The sequence below is a fragment of the Botryllus schlosseri genome, chromosome 14 (genome assembly GCF_051294905.1).
Source record: "Botryllus schlosseri isolate E-star chromosome 14, Bs_hap1, whole genome shotgun sequence".
Taxonomy (NCBI): Eukaryota; Metazoa; Chordata; class Ascidiacea; order Stolidobranchia; family Styelidae; genus Botryllus; species Botryllus schlosseri.
The window spans coordinates 14,155,095-14,173,822 of record NC_137249.1 but is presented as its reverse complement, the minus strand read 5'-3'; the positions used below and the strand labels follow the sequence as shown (position 1 = coordinate 14,173,822).

General features: G+C 41.3%; 1 protein-coding gene and 1 long non-coding RNA gene across 2 annotated transcripts; one reads left to right on the top strand and one right to left on the bottom strand.

The window, feature by feature from the left end:
- Positions 1-3,188: 3,188 nt before the first annotated feature.
- LOC145455622 (rho guanine nucleotide exchange factor 26-like) lies at positions 3,189-16,105 on the bottom strand. Its single transcript, XM_080333604.1, has 12 exons — positions 15,968-16,105; positions 9,161-9,278; positions 8,993-9,095; positions 8,791-8,915; positions 8,028-8,207; positions 7,363-7,494; positions 6,206-6,343; positions 5,857-5,940; positions 4,303-4,383; positions 4,093-4,247; positions 3,932-4,034; positions 3,189-3,780 (listed from the first exon to the last, which is right to left on the bottom strand). The coding sequence occupies exons 1-12, from the start codon at positions 16,057-16,059 to the stop codon at positions 3,424-3,426; spliced, it is 1,668 nt and encodes a 555-aa protein (XP_080189730.1). The 5' UTR covers positions 16,060-16,105; the 3' UTR covers positions 3,189-3,423.
- Positions 16,106-16,534: 429 nt separating this feature from the next.
- LOC145455623 (uncharacterized) lies at positions 16,535-17,185 on the top strand. Its single transcript, XR_013920379.1, has 2 exons — positions 16,535-16,725; positions 16,782-17,185. It is a non-coding gene; the product is annotated as an uncharacterized LOC145455623 (long non-coding RNA).
- The last annotated feature ends 1,543 nt before the right edge of the window (positions 17,186-18,728 follow it).

Here is an 18,728-nt window from a genome sequence, read left to right as displayed (position 1 = left end):
TATGAATTCTGACTAAACATGTGTTTCACTGCCATTCTGAGAAGACGATTGTTGAAGATGAAACTTATTTCGTATTCAAGAAAGCTCGCCAAATTTAAACTCCAGCAGTAGCGCTCAAAGGAGTATATATAGGCTGACTTCAAATTCATTTGAGCAAATTTTTGAAATTCTATGAAGATTTAGAGCAGTGGTTCCCAACCTTTTTCGACTCATCGCCCCCTTTTCAAGCTCAACACCGATCATCGCCCCCCTAATTTTGTGAGCCGAAAAATGGGCATACAAACTGTAATCACCGGCGGGTTGACTAAGAAAAAAAAGGTCAACTTTTCGGCTCGATGTCGAATTTTACACTTTTGCAACTAAATTTTCGTGGGTTGACTTAAAAAAAAAGGTGATTTCTCCGATTTGACTCCAATATGGCCGTTTTACCGCGTCATCGCCCCCCTATCGCCCCCTTCGCTATTTCCGGCCCCTGTCGCCCCATTTGTCAATTTTCGCCCCCCTATCGCCCCCCTTCGTCATTTTCACCCCCCTAGACCGCCAAATCGTCCCCTGGGGGGCGATATCGTCCACGTTGGGAACCACTGATTTAGAGAAATTCCCACGTGTAAGTCATTCATTACTTCAAAGCTTTGGTAGAAGCCTAAAGCTCGGTGCGCTGGGTAGCTGTTGTAGCTGGCGAACTGCTCTGCGTAAGACAGACTTAGATGCAATATAGGTTGCCCGCGGTTTCGCTCTCAATTAGGCTCCCCTATATCAACACAATTTAATTATATTCCAAACCTGATCAAATTTAGCATGCCAGTACAGAACGATGCCGCGCTCGCTGTATAGTCATTACCAGCATCAGGATTAGTCTCAGTGCAACCTACCTTGAAATAAATAGATGTCCTGTTCAATGTTTTTTGCTATTTTCAAACAAGTTTGGGAAAATTTGTCAGAAATGGTAAATAGGCTACTCAACAACTGGAATGCGAATTCAAACTTGGCGTAAGACTTACCATATGTATACTATTAGATCAGGGATAGGCAACCTGCGGCCGTAGAAGGGAATTTGTGCGGCCGTCGACACCTAATTCAATTAGCATGTGTTGGCGTCCGTCGACATGCAAATTGGAATTACCAATTCGCTCCCAAAATTTTGAGGGATTTTAATTAATCTTGAAATTTACTTCGCGCTCCGTGCAATTCAACATAGCTTCATTTTTCGATTTTAATATAGAGTAGCGCCCTTCCCAATCTGAGCCGGAATAAGAATCGTGTGCTCCTCACGAAAGAAATTTGTTTATGGTACATTTGGGCGATTTCAATATATTTACACTATTTCCACTACCGATACAATTGACAATCCTGATGGGGGTGAAGAAATAACAGCAACAGCATGCAAAGTGACTAATAACAAGTGGCCCACCCGAAGATGCATTACCATTTATAACTTGCCCTAAATGTCTGAAAGCAAAAGCACTCCCTCCATGAGCCCTACCGGTGAATCTGATCACATCGGTTCATCATCATTGGTTTATTAGCAATTTTATCAGTTCAATACACCACAAAAAATGCGATACAATGAAAAGACAGGAAGATGTCGAAGCGACAAGGAGTAGTCTATGGAATCTGACACCCACCTTGGCCTAGGCGATGTAAAGAGGAGGCATGCACACTGAATGAAAGTAAAGAAGATAGTATATAGAAAAAGAATGCGACAAGAAATAGGGCGGCATGTCATGGGAAGCGAGATCGATAGGTCAGTCGTGGTCCGGTAATCTTGAGGATGGACTGTATTTATTTAGTAGTAATTGTTTGTATTTCGACTTGAATGTGGACATGCTCGTCGACTGTCTGATAGCCGGCGGGATACTGTTCCACACATCAGGTCCGGCATATTTGATGGAGCGATGATCTTTTCGGTCGATCATATGATATTTGGACGACGTGGACGCGCGTGTGTTATTGTACTTGTGCGCTTTTGATTCAGAGGTAAAGAAGTCATTGAAATATTCGGGGCAACGACCGCAGTGAAACTGATACATAAACTTGGCGATTTCTAGTTTCCGCATATCTTCTATGTTTAGGACGCCAAATCTCTTCAGCAGCGACTTATTGGATGGGCAGCCAGGCCCCTTTGGAGCCCTAGCTATGATTCGGAGTACTTTATGCTGCGGTTGAGAAAGGATAAATATTTGAAAGTAATATGTGATACTGCTACTATTAATTACGGAATACATTCGTGAATCTGAGAAATTTTTGCGCTCCACGCGACAATATTCCATCCCAGCAGCTATTCATAACATTGACACTCGCGATTTCGGTGCGTACAATAGGCCGCTGTGAAAAGTAGAATGGTCCGGAGTTCATCGGGAATGGACATGGGCTGGACAAATTAATATATGTATTTTGCGTCGAGTTAGTTCGCGATCATTACAGTTATGCCCTGGAATGCGGCCTCAGGCTACATAAGTAATCGATATACGGCCGTGATTATCAAAAAGGTTGCCTACCTCTGTATCATATAATGTGATCTTTTTGTCTTTTTGACATGAAGATAAGTGCCGGGGGAGCTCAGGGGGCGCAATTTTTTTTGACCATCGCCAAGGGGGGCGCATGTCCAAAAAGGTTGAGAACCGCTGCGCTAGTTTTGATTACAGTATAGCCTATGAGACGTTTCATGTATCACTGCACAAGTACAGTGTTACGTACACCTCTGCGCGCATGATCAAAACGATGCGCAATATTATTTACCGCTTTGTTTCGGATTTTGAAGTCATTATACCGTTACATTCGTGACTCCTCAAATGCTAGACGGAATTATTATATCTCAGATCCATACACCCCTCATGCTTATATTCCATTTCAATATACCCCGATGCACTTCAAATATAAACAGAACAGGCCGGGATGACACATTTACCGAAAAAAATTGATAGCAGCAATTTTAGGGTTCTATGACGACGTCCCAATTAAGATGGTCATAAAGTGAATAAATATAGCAATTCCCCTCGACGACACCTAGTTACATATTCGCCCGTCCAGCATTAGAGTCCCAGAAACCTAAGCAATCACTCGTCTTAAAGATATAATGCATTTGCATATATCCCTATAATGAACGTGCCGTGTAAGACATGCACATAACGTGCTCGCTAAGCTTATATCGACGTTATCTGCACTTCGGGAAAGCAAGCGACATTCGGTCATTCAGAGGATTTAATGAACGAACATATAGGAGGAAAACTTGTATGAGAAATACAACATACACAAGAGAAAAACGTGAAATACAGGTTCGAAGATGTTGCACATAGGTATAAAAATCGCGCGACTGAAGGAAATGAAATGTAGAAAAGTTCACTAGCGGGAAAGACAGGTACGCATGGAATATATAATAATCGAAACGATTGGCTCGCAACTACAACACAACGCAACCCAGTATTATAATTCCGTTTCAATCACATACATCCTAGTTCCTTTCCGATAATTATTCTCCCGAGTCTTTTGATTGAGGACTTCTTTGGCGTGGGATGACGGAAACCAGCCCCTGGTCCGGTCAACCAGCCGTTCGCCGTAGTACCAGCCGTCGCTCGTCGACTGCATGACGAAAAGCGTGTCGGCTGGCTGCAACGTGATCAGGTCCGGTTCGTTTGATCGAAACGGACGAACGATGCGAACTTGTACGCAGCTTGGGCAGATCGGTTCTTCTTTCTGTATGGCAGATCGCAACGAGGTGACCCATCTGGCGCAAGAGCTCGGCGTGTCCGTCTGAAATCGTAGCATGACGCGCTCGCCGTCCTGTGAGAACAAGACACGGATATTTAGAAATTCAAATTTGAGGGGTGTTGCGAGTGTGCGATTTATTTTCACGCTCGGTATGAGAACCACGAACAATTAATAAGTTCGCAAACGGACCTGGGTTGGTGCAAAAAATAACATGTTAAGAAACCTGATTTTTCTCCATGATTAATTGAAATGAATTTTCTTCCTCTGGTCCGAATACCTTCATTTTGTGGCGATAACAGAATTCGGATACAGTGTACTTGTCTTCGCTAGAATTGAAATCACAGGTATTGTCACGTTACACAAAAGAGAATTCGTGAATATTACCTCTTCTTTTTCGTCAATATAATAACATCGTTGAAAAGGAATGCGTGGTATTCTTGCTTTGTTAGTTTTTTGAACCCCAACATCGTATCGTCTATTAGTCGAGTTAGCGGGCCTTTTTTCAGCAGATACCGCGATTGCGACACAAGCGCGAATGACTGCACGTAATATGAGCTGTGAGATCAACAATATAAGCGTGAATGGCAAACTTACTCTGGTTTTGAAGTCTAGTTGGCCCTGTAACATGATCATATCCTCCATTCGTTGTAGTGACTTGGCTCGATCGTTGCAATCCTGAATGAAAATTCGGTTATCGTCATTCCAAAGCGCTGGGACGAGACTGTAATGTATATGCTATGCACATGCAGTGCAGTGAGTCGCCAACATCTGACATCTGGGATAATGTGACATGCATATTTATTCTGAAGATTTAATTGACAGATCGCGAAATCTACGGTATATAAACGAACGCGGTGATAACGATTTGATTGCCAATTTTTCCCGGTGCCCAAATTCAGCACGAAACGAGCATGCAACTTGCCAATTTCAAAAATTATTTGCCCGAAAGTTTGCTCGGAATATACAGCTTACCGTTTATGAATCTTTAGCGACTCTCTGCCGTGAGCTTTGCCCGTAATCTCACAATAGCAATAATGAAACACACCACATGTAGGAAGTCAGCGAATTGAGTTTAGTCAACCAATCAATTATTTACATCAACGAAATTGATATAAAGAATGGATCTATGTCTAATGTAAAAAATCTCAGGCGTAGGGCCTACGGGATCTATCATGATTTGATATCCTTATTGGATACCCGATTCGGGTGTTGGCCGAGATAATATCCGGAGCAAGTATAGAAACCGGCGCTTCACTCCTAAGAATACATCTGTCAGGTCTAGCCGAGTCCTCGTTCAAATTGTTGGCAAAGCTATGGAAGATATTGATTTTGTGGAATTAATATAGCATTTCATTATTCCAATTAGTACATTAGGTGATGTGAAAAAGTCAGCATGTATACTTCAGCATTGTGGCATAATGTGGGCAAGTCGTCGCTAGTTCATTATCATGTACATTAATATATTACTTTACGGAAATGTAGGGTTGGAAATGAAAATATGACGTCACGTGGCGTCATAGGTCCACGTTCTCGTTCACACAGAACCTTTGAGGGTTCGCACCATCCCTAATAACGACATAGTGGCGTCGTGATGTCATTGTAGCGCCATAAATATGCGCCAGTCGCACCATTAAGAATTCAATATCTTCAGAACCAAAGTCCCATTTAACAATCGCTCACGCGTTGTTCTGTTCAATCAAACAATTTGGCACGAGACCGGCGCGAAGACTCTACACCTCGCAGTCTCTACACTTAGCGCCATTCCTGTTTAAAATGATAAATATTAAAGAAGCGCAGGATAAGTATTAGAACCGAAGACCTTGGCAATTGATATCTGTCAATTGGAACAGGCGCAAAACCGTCTCGAGGGCAGAATACCATAATCGTCAAGTAGCTGAAGGAGCAACCAAGGTAATTGTTTTTTCAGAACAAGGCATAACAAACGGCTACTAGGAAACTAGAGTGTTTTACAATGCAATGCCAGGGGATTTGTAAGTTGCATCCAATATCAGCAATATACCTACTATATAGAGCTGCGTCGCTAAGCCATTTCAAGTTCCAAATGAAAAATATCGGTACCCTAATTCTGACCAAGAAAGCACGTAGGAACGAAGACAAATTAGTCAAATTCTACCCAATCGCAATTACCTTCACTAGCCTTTTCGTGTTTTTCAAGGCCAAGAGAGCAGAGGAATGAGCGTCGGTACCCGGTTCGCACTTCTGACATATCATCTACAAAATAACACGCAATTACTTCTCGTTAATAATATAAAATATTTTATATTTGCTAACATGCAACACACGGAGGTTGCGATCGATATAGCAATAATTACAAATTGAGTCGGGTCTAGTCGAGAAGTCAACAGTATAGTTTACGATGGAACATTAATCAACGATTACATCACTGGTATACATTTTAACTACAATACACAGCTTGAAAATGCTGCAATACAGAAAGGCTGGGTTTAAGTTTGAGAATTGTAGATAACACACTTACATCAACCAACAGTGGAAATCTCGTCACGCGTTGCATAGGGAGTAAGAGAAACGAATGTAGGGGCAACCCCATAATGCTAGGTGTGGTTTCGACATTTTTCAAGGCCGCAGCAAACTGAGAATTCTCGGTTGAAAGTCGCTGCAAATAAAAGAAATCACGTTGACACATTTTCTTCGCGAAACATGATCATTCCGCAACTCGTCTTTTCTAGATTGTTTCACGTTGACAGCTCAAAAACCATTGAACGTGTTATACTATCACCCAAATCCATGATATATTGAAGGACTGGCGCGGTTTGTATTCGTGTCATGTAATGGGGATAAATTTAAAGGTGAGTAATGAATATTGAACTTGCAAATTTGTAGGTGGTGGACGTATTGGAAATCAAGTCGCACATTAGACATTATGCATAGTTCAGGCCTTCTCTGCCCAACTTCACAACGGATATAAAATTGGATTTGTGAGAATATTGAACTTGCATGTCGCGATAATTATTAAAATGTTTCACCAGGTTCACTGGAATTGCAATATTATTGACATGGTAAATTTCGGGGATGCTCATTGCTCAATGCTTAATGAAGCTGAACCAAAGGTAGGGTATATACCTAGCTGCCAATTGACATTACCGTGCAGTATCGTGTCTGCAACGACGATCAACAATAATGATTGCAAACGCAATCACTAAATCATTGAAATGTGACGGAATAGATAGCGCACGCGAAAGCCGTTGGGTCTATTCTGAGAAATTCACACGCGGATCGAATTGTCTCATTTCTTTGTCACTGCCACAATCACTAGCGAACCCATTCGAGGACATTCACCTTCGCGCAAAAATATATTACAAAGATGTTTTTTTCTATTCGATTTTTGTTTCTTTTATACAGTGTATGATACAATATGGTATGACAAGAAACGGAAAATCGAAACTAGCATTAGTAGATTTTCTTTTATATAGTGACGCAAATCACAAATAATTAGGTGTATTTATATGATTACTGGACTACCCCACTACTATAATAACACAAAGGGATAGATATGCTTCACTGACATATCGGCCTACCCTTCCGACTCAGTAAGGATGAAATTGTCAAGTCAATTGACGTTGTCATGAAATAATGGGATGTGTACAAATGAAACATTACAATTCCAACTCTAACCTGGAACGCTCTTTGTTGGAACACTTCGTTGGCGCAATATGTAATATATGGATTGAAATTTCCTTTGCTTATGTGACCGTGCACAATGTCGCATACGTCTTTGACTGCGTCCGCACAACTGCGATATCTGTTCTGCAAAAAATCAAATATCATCTCACAATGCTATACAATCATTGTCAATAGTGTATGGAAGCATGCAAGCTAAATTAAATACATATCGCTTAATAAGATGCGTTTATGTTCTGTTTCACAACTTTTAGAGATAGTTCGTTATAATACGATGCATATCGCAAGTTTTGAACAGTTATGACACGACCATGTACTTTTATTTGTCAAGCATCACAAAATCTTTGCAACCTTCAGACCAGCAGCGCATACTATAGTCGCAGCTGTTGAGTCATACCCCTCAAATGCGGAAAATATTATCGCAATCGCAACTTTGTACGTGCCCTACGTAAAATCCAGTGAAGCACTATCTTGAAATCTCGACGACTTTGTTATGGCGAATCCGGAAGTCTCTTTTCATAGACATGCTATCAGATGGAATTAAATGTTAACTGCTCCGTTTCTAATTATAATTAGACATCTGAATAGGATATAACGGCACACCAGCGGACGGTGTTTCAACCAACGTAAAAATCGACAAAGTCTTTCTCGATGCATACCTCCAGATCTCTCAAAAACTCTTCACTGCAAACTTTGATTTCGTTCAAATTGCTAAAGAGATGATGACGGTCAGTGGTGGACGTTGTATTTTTGAGTTCCTCCGACGAATAGAAGACGTCAACGAGTACATTTAGGCTTCGGAGGTACGACTGCTCAGAAGTGAAAAGCTCATACATGGCCTAAAACATAATTCGTGAGATTAATATCTACAGTACTTGAATTATAGTGGAAGAAGTAAATGAGACTGAACAAGTAATTATCGATGACCACAAAGAAAAAGTGAATATTATAAATCACAATAACTGCGATTGATAGTTGTTGATAAGATGATCAACCTCGTCGAGCATTTGAATAATAAATTGATGTTGCCATATCTGTGCCGCCCACCCCTCACACATACACAAAATATGATAGAGCAGTAAGGATGCAGACGATAACGTGGGGTCACTGATCCAAATGAGATGTAATAATCCCACATGACGAAACAATCCATAGTCGAGTAGGACTGTGGACGAATATATACTTCAAATCACAACTTCAATCGCATCACATCTTACGCAACACAAAATGATTAGGTGGCAATTCATCCTCCATGAATGTCAGCTGAGGAGGGATATGGGTCGTATATGCAGGTTTGAATATGAAGATTAGTGTTCTGTAAGCCAAGAATTTTCGAAAGGTTTGGGAACATAACAAATAATCAAGGTACAACCACAACCGTACTCTCCAGTCTCTATCCACTATCACTCCATCGTAATTTACCTCTTGTCTTTTCTTTTCTCCGGGCAATATGGTAGCCAATACACCACTATTCCGTACTCCCGGTAAGTTACTCCAGAGTGACAATCCATCATAGTTATCAGCTTCTTCTCCGCTGGACTTGCCGTCTGTTTTCAATAGATTTACGATCACTATATAACTATATATATTGCCGCTGTCACGTCGTAATTTCGAGGCAACTAACTTGTATTGCTTTCATCCTCTTCTTCCATTCCGTCACCAAGAGCCTTTTCGGTGAGGTGTTGATACAGCAAGGCTCGTTTGCGAGTGGATGGGTCGTCTTGTCTCTAGTGACAATTACATTTGCTAGCGCCACAAGCTACTAAATGCTCAATGCGACATGAAAACGTACCTTTCGCACGGCTAATCGTCTTCTGCTGTTTCCCGCAGTGTCTGGATTACTGACGGCTCTGTAGTAGGACTGATTTCTAATTCTCCTCGGTGACAGCGTGTTCTCATTTCTCACTTCACTACAAAAGAATTGATGGGGATATTAACACTTCGAAAGTATTCCGAGATCAAAAACGAACTCCTCATAGGTGATAACATACACTGCTTCTACCCTCGCCGTACTAAACGCATATTGGCGATATGAATATACAGAGATAGATACCGACTAATAACAGATATCAAACAAAGAATTCATATGGATCAACATGAGCAGACGGCTTTCTAAATCAGCGCTATTTGTTCGTCTCTGAAAACCTAAAAGCATCGATCCTTCCACGCTTCCTTTGTAAGTTCTGGGCTTGGACCAAGAAACGTATAAACAACAATATCGCATTGAAATTAAAGCTTGCCTCAACGCTTTACAAAAGTTTACGTCTTGAGCCATCCGTTACGAGTAGGCCTACTCAATTACTGATGTAACGTGGAAGAGCGTCTCTGATATTGCCTAGCCTCGGGAAATCATTTGTTTTGATAACGCGAGTAAATTCAGAAATTATAACGCCGTCATATCGGAAATGGTTCTGCGCTCTATTAACCTTAATTTGTTACGAAGAAATATCATGCTTCAAAATATAGATTATGCTGATCCCCATACTTAGGCCAGGTTGAACGGAACAGACACGTTTCGTAGGGTAGCATATAATCATAGCGGCATCATGTCAAGGATTCTTTCGTGAAAATATCCCAGTGATCAAACAAATTAAAAATTTGATGGCGGTATAGCTAGAGTAGATATTTTGGTGTAGTCCCGTTTCCCGTTTCACGTATTGTGAAGTCTCGAAGGAGCTCGTGATCTACCAAAAAAGCATTGCGAACTCTCGGTGATGGCTACGGAACCGACGTAATGATCAGCCCACCTTCTATAGCAGGGGTCACCAACACGCGGCCCGCGGGATGGTGATGGGATGTCAAGAAATAACAGCATGCAACAAAGGGAACTAAAATTAGGGATGGTGTGAACGCGAGGTTCACGTTCGCGTTCTGTGTGTGAACCTCGCAAATTTAGAGGTTCACGTTCACAAACGAACCTTGGTAGGTTCTGCACTGTGAACATTTTCCATATATTACAATTTTAACTTCATTATTACATCTTAGGTTGAAATTTATTGCATTTCAACTGTGGGTCACTATATGCACGGCGCTGCCAGCATAAAAAATCAACACTAAACGAGCATGTGCCATGACAATCTTAAAAATATTACTTGCTTTGTTAGAAAAGTTTGCTCGAATATTTAGTGACTCTCTGCTGTGATCTAGACCCGCAATCACACCATATAGGTATTCAGCGAATGATGCTTATTCAGCCCACTGTTAGGTATAATAGGTAATAGGTATAGGTATTCAGCGAATGATGCTTATTCTGCCCACCGTTAAAATTGATATCGCTATAGTTTGTATGATGTAAAAAATCAAGCAGCCGCACACGGGGACAATCTTCATTGCATATGCTTTTTATACCATAAAAACCAAATCCGTGAGATTAGGGTGTTGGCTACTGCTGTATAACTTGTTAATGGGGTATCATCGGTAGCAAGTATAGAAACCCGTTTACAGTCTGCTCAATATCAGGAAGTGGCAAAACTCAGACGCCGAATATACATTGTCCGGTCTGGCCTAGACCCGTTAAGGTGTAAACTTATATTCCCTTGCAATTCCCGTTGAAATTGTTGGCAAAGCGACGGAATATATTGCTTTTATGTGATTATGATATCATTTGATTGCCCCAGTTGATACATTTGGCGACGTTTGAAACGTCAATATATACTTCAGCGAAGTGGCATTATATGGCCCGAGTCGTCGCTAGGTATCGTGTATGTTAATATACGCTCTCACTTCACTGAAATGTAGGGTTGGAATTAGCAATATGACGTCACGTGACGTCATGAGGTTCACGTTCGCGTTCACACAGAACCTTTCAAAAAGGTTCGCGTTCACACGAACCTGAACCTTTCAGAGGTTCACACCGTCCCTAGAACTAATAACAATTGGTTCAACCAAAGATGCAGCACAGCATTCATAATAACTTCCCTAAATTTTCGAAGACACCCCATGCATCAACTCTACCGCTGAATTGGATCACATGGGCTGACAGAGGATAAATATTTGATAGTAATATGTGAAACTTGTATTAACGACGAAATTCACTCAAGAATATGAAAAAAAATTCGCGCCTTGCGCGACTAGCCAACGAATACCTGCTTGTTCATAACATGATTACTCAGAATTTTGGTGCGCAAAGTAAGTCGATATCAGTGAATTGATTAGTCCGGAGTTCACCGGCAATGGAAAATAGACATTGACAGTTTAACGTGGGTATTTGGCCCACAGTTAGTTCATTACGACTATGCACTAGAATGCGGCCGTAGCGAACATAAGTAATCGAAATACGGCCGTCAATAGAATAAAAAGTTGGCCACACCTGCTTTAGTTGCTGAAAATTGTTGTCAGGTATTGTGCGCAGCTCACAGTTCACAATAGAATGAAAGTGATGATCGTGATTTTTGTTGTAGGCTATTTGTATTCTTCAATAAAATAATATTTCTTTTGCGGTTACTATGCCCGTCGCACATGTTAGAGAGAACAGCGTTGTACTGACGTAGAGTTATCAAAACGTGGTTGTTAAACTATGTGTTTCCTATTTCATCTCGATATTGAAGTCATGCGGCCCGCGGCCTCTACAAATTTTGAAAAGTGGCCCGCGACCCGTTTTGCGTTGGCGCACCCTGTTCTATAGGCTTTTCAACAGCGTGTGCAATGTGCATTATGTGTAGCCGTTTTAGAAAGGGAACCAGATATAATAACGCGGCGAGACAATGGGTTGCACAAGGCTTTCCTGAACTTGCAAGGCCTACGTTGATGGCAAGTCTTACCAAGATAAATCTATATCTGACATACCAATTATAGGGTTGCATTTTATACAAAAATCAATTTATAACAAACATGTGTAAAACATGACCCTTGTTTAAAGTATCTTTTTATTTTTAGTTCTTTTAGCCATTATGTCGTGAATCTTTAATTGTGACGTCACAATCGACTAGTATTGACAATTGAAAATATAGTGTAAATATGGCTCAGTCGACGAAAAGGGCTTCTGACATAAACAAACCAAAATATCAATAACCAGAGCTACTGTGTTGTGCAGAATTTTTACGGTCGGCGGTCTTCATCATCAGAACACCCATTCGTACCAATGATCTGTTGATCCGACGACGATTTCGAGGGTTCCAGCCACCCCGCAGCGTATACGTTGACTATATTATGGTGTGCAAATCGCCCGTAGGCTTATGCCATACATGTTTTTTCGAAAGTGTTTCGACAATTATGGCATAATTATACAACTTTTGAAAAAAAAGTTTTTTATCAACGGCATTTCTTTAAAACACTGTATAAGACATATATTAAACAAAGTGTTTTAAACACCGTTTGTTGTAAATGCAACCCTAATACCAACCGTGAATAGCAGGGTTGAAGAATCGATTTTGTCAACAACAAAAAAAAAACAGCCATGTGCGGTGCACACAGGACCGTAACGGCACTTCGTCAGGCCCCCAAAAAACGTTGGTCTTGAGCCCCCCTCAGGGTGATATACCTCTCTCTGCTCACGTAATTAGATTTACCGGTAGAGCTGATCGAGTGAGGTGTGTTGGAAAATGTAGAACACCTAAATAATAGCTAAACATCTTCGAGTGTACCCGTCGGTATAATGACTTCGTTACAAGATGCTATTTCGTGACCTTCTATCTGCTATTTCAAAAGATATTGAAATCCCCCAAACGTACTAAACTAAAAGACGTCCACGATTTCAAATTTGTATTTCTTTATTGGCAAATAATGTTCCCTCGAGATGGCATTTGTCTTGTGGGGCTCAGATCGCGAGGACAGCGACATTCAGCGCCATCCATTTGGGCGCCTATGGACAATTAAACATATCTATATATAATATATATCGAAGTTTTCTGTTAGCACTAGGGTAGTCCTTTTTGGCCAAGGTATTCTCGCTGCAGATCGTTCTGGCATACTTCTCGGAGTCGCATTATGCTACATGGCCTGTAACTTCATATGTATTGGTACCTCGCGGCGCGGTAATGACCGGCGCCGAAGTGGCCATTTCTATAAATCATACGTATATTTTTGTTGGGAGAAGGGTACCCAATAATCAAGATACTTGACAATATTAAATCGCGCGCAGCGCGAACATTTATTTGAAAAAGTTGCATAAATTTCCAAAAGAATATTCTATGATTTACGAAATAATTTTGGGCTTCCTTCGAGCTCGGCCTCCCAATTGGAGGGTTTGGGGTGCGGCAGTTACGGTCCTGACTGCACTTTGCACATGCAGTCAGCAGATGCATATTTTTGTATACATAGAACTACTTGTAGCCTACAAGAGCTTAGTTCAAACGTGCCCGGCTAAGCAAAATTAGAACCTAATTTCGCGGGTCCTTCACGATTCAAAGTTAGCATCTCTTCGCGACCTGCAAATTTTTTCTGTGGGCGCCAGGACTTCTCGCTCAAATGTTATATTAACGACCAAATCATAATTATTATCACCAATTGACACAACCATATCCATATCCATATCCGTATCCAAATCATACAAAATAGGCTAATGTCTGATATTGCGCATTGACGCATATCACAAGAGGACGCCAGGAGTGAGCTAAATCCGAATGCAAAACCATTCAGTAATATCCCTGACTTTGAATACTATCATTGAAATTGTAGGCGATCACCTACTTTGAATACAATTATTAAAATTGTTGGAGGTGTGCTTTGTTTTAAACGACCCTGCCAAGCTCGTATATTGGCGTCAAGTGCAACAGACCGTAGAGAATGTCAAACTTCGGGTGATTTATGATTTTTATAAATTACTGTAGTTAACAGGAGTGACTGATCGAGAAAATGAGAGACTGTCATATCGATCAAATGCCATGGCACGTCATCCTGATCAAAGTGCCTACTCTTGCATGTGCAAATGTGTAACCATGAAGCTTATTGCGTGACTGTTAGCTGGTAGATTTTTTGGCATTGTATGCTTCAGTTCTATTTGTGTCTATGTGTAGGCAGACAACTCAGACGACAGGTTCGATATGAGACTGTACAGAGAGAATATTTTATCAAAACAGTGCCGCCATTTCAGCAAACAGTCAACAGCGCTGCTCCGTAATATATGTGTACCCGTACTCGCACAGTATGGAGGAATTTCGTCTACTTCTGTATTGTTGTCCAATATGCTTTGGCGGTCACCGTCGTTTGCCGCAAAAACAAATCACGATGCGTTGTGCAGCGGACCACCCACTGCTATTTTGTAGCGTTCCCATTTGGATTATGAAGTACTGACGACCGTATTCGCCGCAAGTTGACGAAGAATGTCGTTTGGTTTCTAGTCGCAGAAGTCCTAGCCTACTCGTAAGTTACGTAACTGCTATCGTAGAATCTCCTATGAAACACAAGTCGCGGAAACTTGATCATAAGTCGATTTGCATCGCCGCAAAGTTTAAATGAATACGTGCCAAGCGTCACAATTCGTAATTCGATGATAATTGTGGTAACTTCCACGCAGATTAACACAGAAGTACTTCAAGTGCTGGCGTTAGAAGGAGAAATTGGTATTGCAACGTGAAGACAAATCGGATTTGAATGAAGAAAGTTGAATTCGAGAAAATCAGTGTCCTGTCACTTAAGAGTACCAATTTCTCCTTAGCCAATACCAAATCCCCGATAAAGAGAATGCTTTGTTTCTATAAAGAACTCCGAGGTATCTAAAATAGCGTTTACCGATGACAACTTATATTTGGGTCGGGAGTTCGAAGTATTTTACCGAAAAAACAAAATTTCTTCCTCGTCAAAGGCTCATTGGTGGATGACGGAATCCAGGCAAATTATAGTGGATTACCCGGGGCCTACGATACTTACCCGTTACCAGTTGGGGAGTTTGGGGTGACGTAACATCATGCATATGTGGCTAATGGCTGGCGATGTTATCCGTAGAATATCCGTTTGCAAATCGATGCATTGGAAAATTACGACCGTAAACATATCCGATTATAATTATCCAACCAAGTATGCACTCAATCGCAACATGATTGTTCCTTTTCGAAATTATGTTCAGAATTAGGCGAATGATACATGCCTAGGCGAAGCGCACGCTAGAGTCCGCCACCCTAGATTACTCTCATGACGGATATTCAAGCGCGAATAGTATATTATCTAGCACAGTGGTTCCCAAAGGGGACGATGTGGTTACCAAAGGGGACGATATCGTCCCCGGTGAATGTTTTGACAGGCAGGGAGCGAAGCTAACGAATGGATCGGTTGTGGGGCGAAAATGTTAGAATCTTCAATTAATTTTATTGATAGACTCAATGCTTGACTCGTTCTAGCTTCGGAAAGGCGAAAACGAAGTTTGGGAACCACTGATCTAGCACAGTTCGTAGAACATAATATAATGGTCAAATAGTGAAACGCCTATATTCTTGTTGTAAGTCATCGGAGTCGAATAGCACACCACAGACAAATTCTAAAACCTAGGTCAATTTACAAAAGCCAGGAAGTCTGCAAAATATTGGTAGTCCTAATTGAATACGTCGTCGCCCAAAGTTCTATATTGTAAGGAAGCTGGGGTAATAGTTGTATGTAACTACTTATCGTACCTATTGTTGTTATAGGCCCTACCCTATTTATATTATGTTTACTATCGACAACATACCTTTCCGGAACCCGCATCCCCCCTCTAAATACGTTGTCATCACGGTGATTATTCGTTCCATTGTTATGATCGGCAAAATTAATATCCCCCATTTCCACTTGGCCTCAGTCGCGAGTACAATATTTCATTAACAAATATATTCAAGTTATTCTGAAATTGCAAATTCGGTCATCCCTGATTACGAACCGCGACAAGTACCTCTTTTCCTGTCAAGACAAACATAACAATTTCGAATACACTCGACATAACGCCCTGAACACTTGAATACGCACGAGACCAGGCTAAATATTTACCGACTATGGAGGGATTGTTTTCAATACGCCTGACGGAAAGTTTCTCCCCGCGCCTTTTCTGTCCATGAACGTGATGGATAGTGAGGCAGCGAAGCATACGTAAGCTACACACACCCGGCTGGATTTTCCACAAAAGCCAAAGGCCACTCGCGTGTATACAGATGTGGGCTTGAAGGCATATCTGACTGAACTTAAGCGTGGAGTGTCGCTTTAGCTAATATTTAACCAGTATTGCTAAACGTAAGATCTGCCTCCAATAGCATGGCCGCCAAAAACGCTAGCTTTGCTTTCTTATGAAATTGCAGCTTGCAATATCATTAAATCACTATTTTGATTCCTGTCCAGCTTGTGGGTCGCATCAAAAACGCTGCGAAACAAATGAATTACGCATCGCTTCCTCAATCCCTTTCACCTCATTTCCTCATACGAGGCGAGCGTGATGCATCGCGGCGACGGTAACACAAGGTACTGCTCGAATGACCGATTGTGTTGATTCTAATCCTGGAAACTATTTACGACAGACATCGTCTCACCAATCTCGGAGTGCAGAGCTGCTCAAATCGTACTTCCAGATAGTAGTGGAAATCTACCGGATGTTATTTTCGTTCTGAATTGGGTTGACTTGTGCGCGTAAGGATGGAATGCATATGCCGACTAAATCGAACAACATTTGAAAGACAGCGCTGTGTGGAATATAACGACATCTTCTACCAGTTTATGCGACGTTTTCATGAACTTCCCGCATTTGTATGTGAGATATGCCGTAATCTGGTGCATGGCCTGGCCATGTCTGGTGTTAGATTGGGTCAAATGTAACTATCAAAGTATGATCGCATGAAGACATAGCCGCCTGTGAAAATGCGATTTGTCGCGCATTCTTTCATGCGTCTTGTATATTGGAATACAACGTCTTATCACTATTCTATGTAGCAGCAGGATTATCAGTTATCGCCATTATAATAAGTCACGCGTGATCGGTGCAGCAAGATCTTTACCACGATCTCACGGCTCTCAATTTCAAACTGAATATTGAAGAACCATGATTTCAAATTTAAAAAAACGCGCGTATTATCAAATAAAGCGATTCGGGCAATAACGCCGTAATCAAAGCTGGACGGAATTTTAAGTTTGCTATATTCTACTCGGCCTCTTTTCTCACATTATCGCACGGTTTCCATCAGTACGACAGAAAGGTAATACCAGATGGTGGTATAGAATAGGAACGTCAACAAGTTTCGTTCATTGACCTGTACGATATTCGTGCATCCATGATGGTTTTGATTCGCGTCGGACAGAAACGAGTGCCAATTGCCGGTCATTCTTTACACATGCGTTTTGCTTTCTTTTTTATGCTATGATCTGTCTGCATGAACTCAGATTTGTCTGCTCTCGGGAACGTAACAGGGACTGTTTCGGTCAATCAGGTTTATTAATATTTTCATCGTTTCAAAACATCACAAGACTGCGATACAATGAAAAGATAGGAAGGTGTCGAAACAACTTGGAGTAGCCTTTAAGATCAGACACTCACCTTAGCCTAGGCGAAGTAAATAAGAGGCATACAGACTGAACGAAAAGTAATGCAGATAATATAATACGCAAGCGACAAAATGAGGTGGCATGTGGCGCAGGAATTGAAAATACCTAATTTGCATGAATGGTTTTGTCAACACGGCACAAATCGCACATATGAGTCTGAGGATGAACATGAACAGGGAGCACCAACGAACCGTCGATGAGAATGGTGTGTTAGGCCAGGGATATCTAAAAAACTAGTTCTGTTAAGAAAAGTGTGCGTTCCAATCCAAGTCGCGCGAAGCGAGAAATTTTTTATAGGTAACGAATGAATTCGGTCAATTATAGTGTTAGTTGCATATATTGTGGGTCGTCGCCTCCGTATACCGCTGGGCTCATTTGACCAGGACATGATTAACTGGCGCTTGGACATATCAATATCAAATATTTCAGTGAACATGCGTCTAGGACTTAGTGCAAAGGTTTCATCGCCGACGAGCTTTCTGCGAGTGCAGACGCGAAGTCGCATGTTGGACGACACGTTCTCTTATAATTGCGAACATAGATCGACTCAATCCTGTAAATTAGGCGTATTTTTAATTTTCAGGAAGAAGCACCAATGCTAAATGCAAGAAATCGGTGACAATTAATCGCGCGAAGTGCTAAGAAAAATATAAAGTCAAAATAAATCTGCCACGAAAGATTCTATTTTATTATCATATACGAAGATCTACGAAAAATTTGGATGGCCCCTGGCTACGCCAATACGTCGGAACTGATATTTTAATCATCAAGATCCCAAAGTTCGCGGTGATGGCTAATCAAATTTTCGGTTGGCCTTGCAAGTTTGCAATAAATTACCTGGCTAATTAATTTTTTTAATATTATAACTAATTTCGAGAATTGCCTCGCGGGCCTCTCGAAACCTTCTCGCGGGCCACGGGTTGGCCTAC

Coding starts and splice junctions, on each gene's coding strand:
- LOC145455622 (XM_080333604.1), bottom strand. CDS start 16,059: ATGGGGGATATTAATTTTGCCGATCATAACAATGGAACGAATAATCAC. Junction 9,279..15,967: donor GGGATGCGGGTTCCGGAAAG/GTATGTTGTCGA, acceptor ATTCTTTTGTAG/TGAAGTGAGAAATGAGAACA. Junction 4,384..5,856: donor ACACGAAAAGGCTAGTGAAG/GTAATTGCGATT, acceptor ATTTTCATTCAG/GATTGCAACGATCGAGCCAA.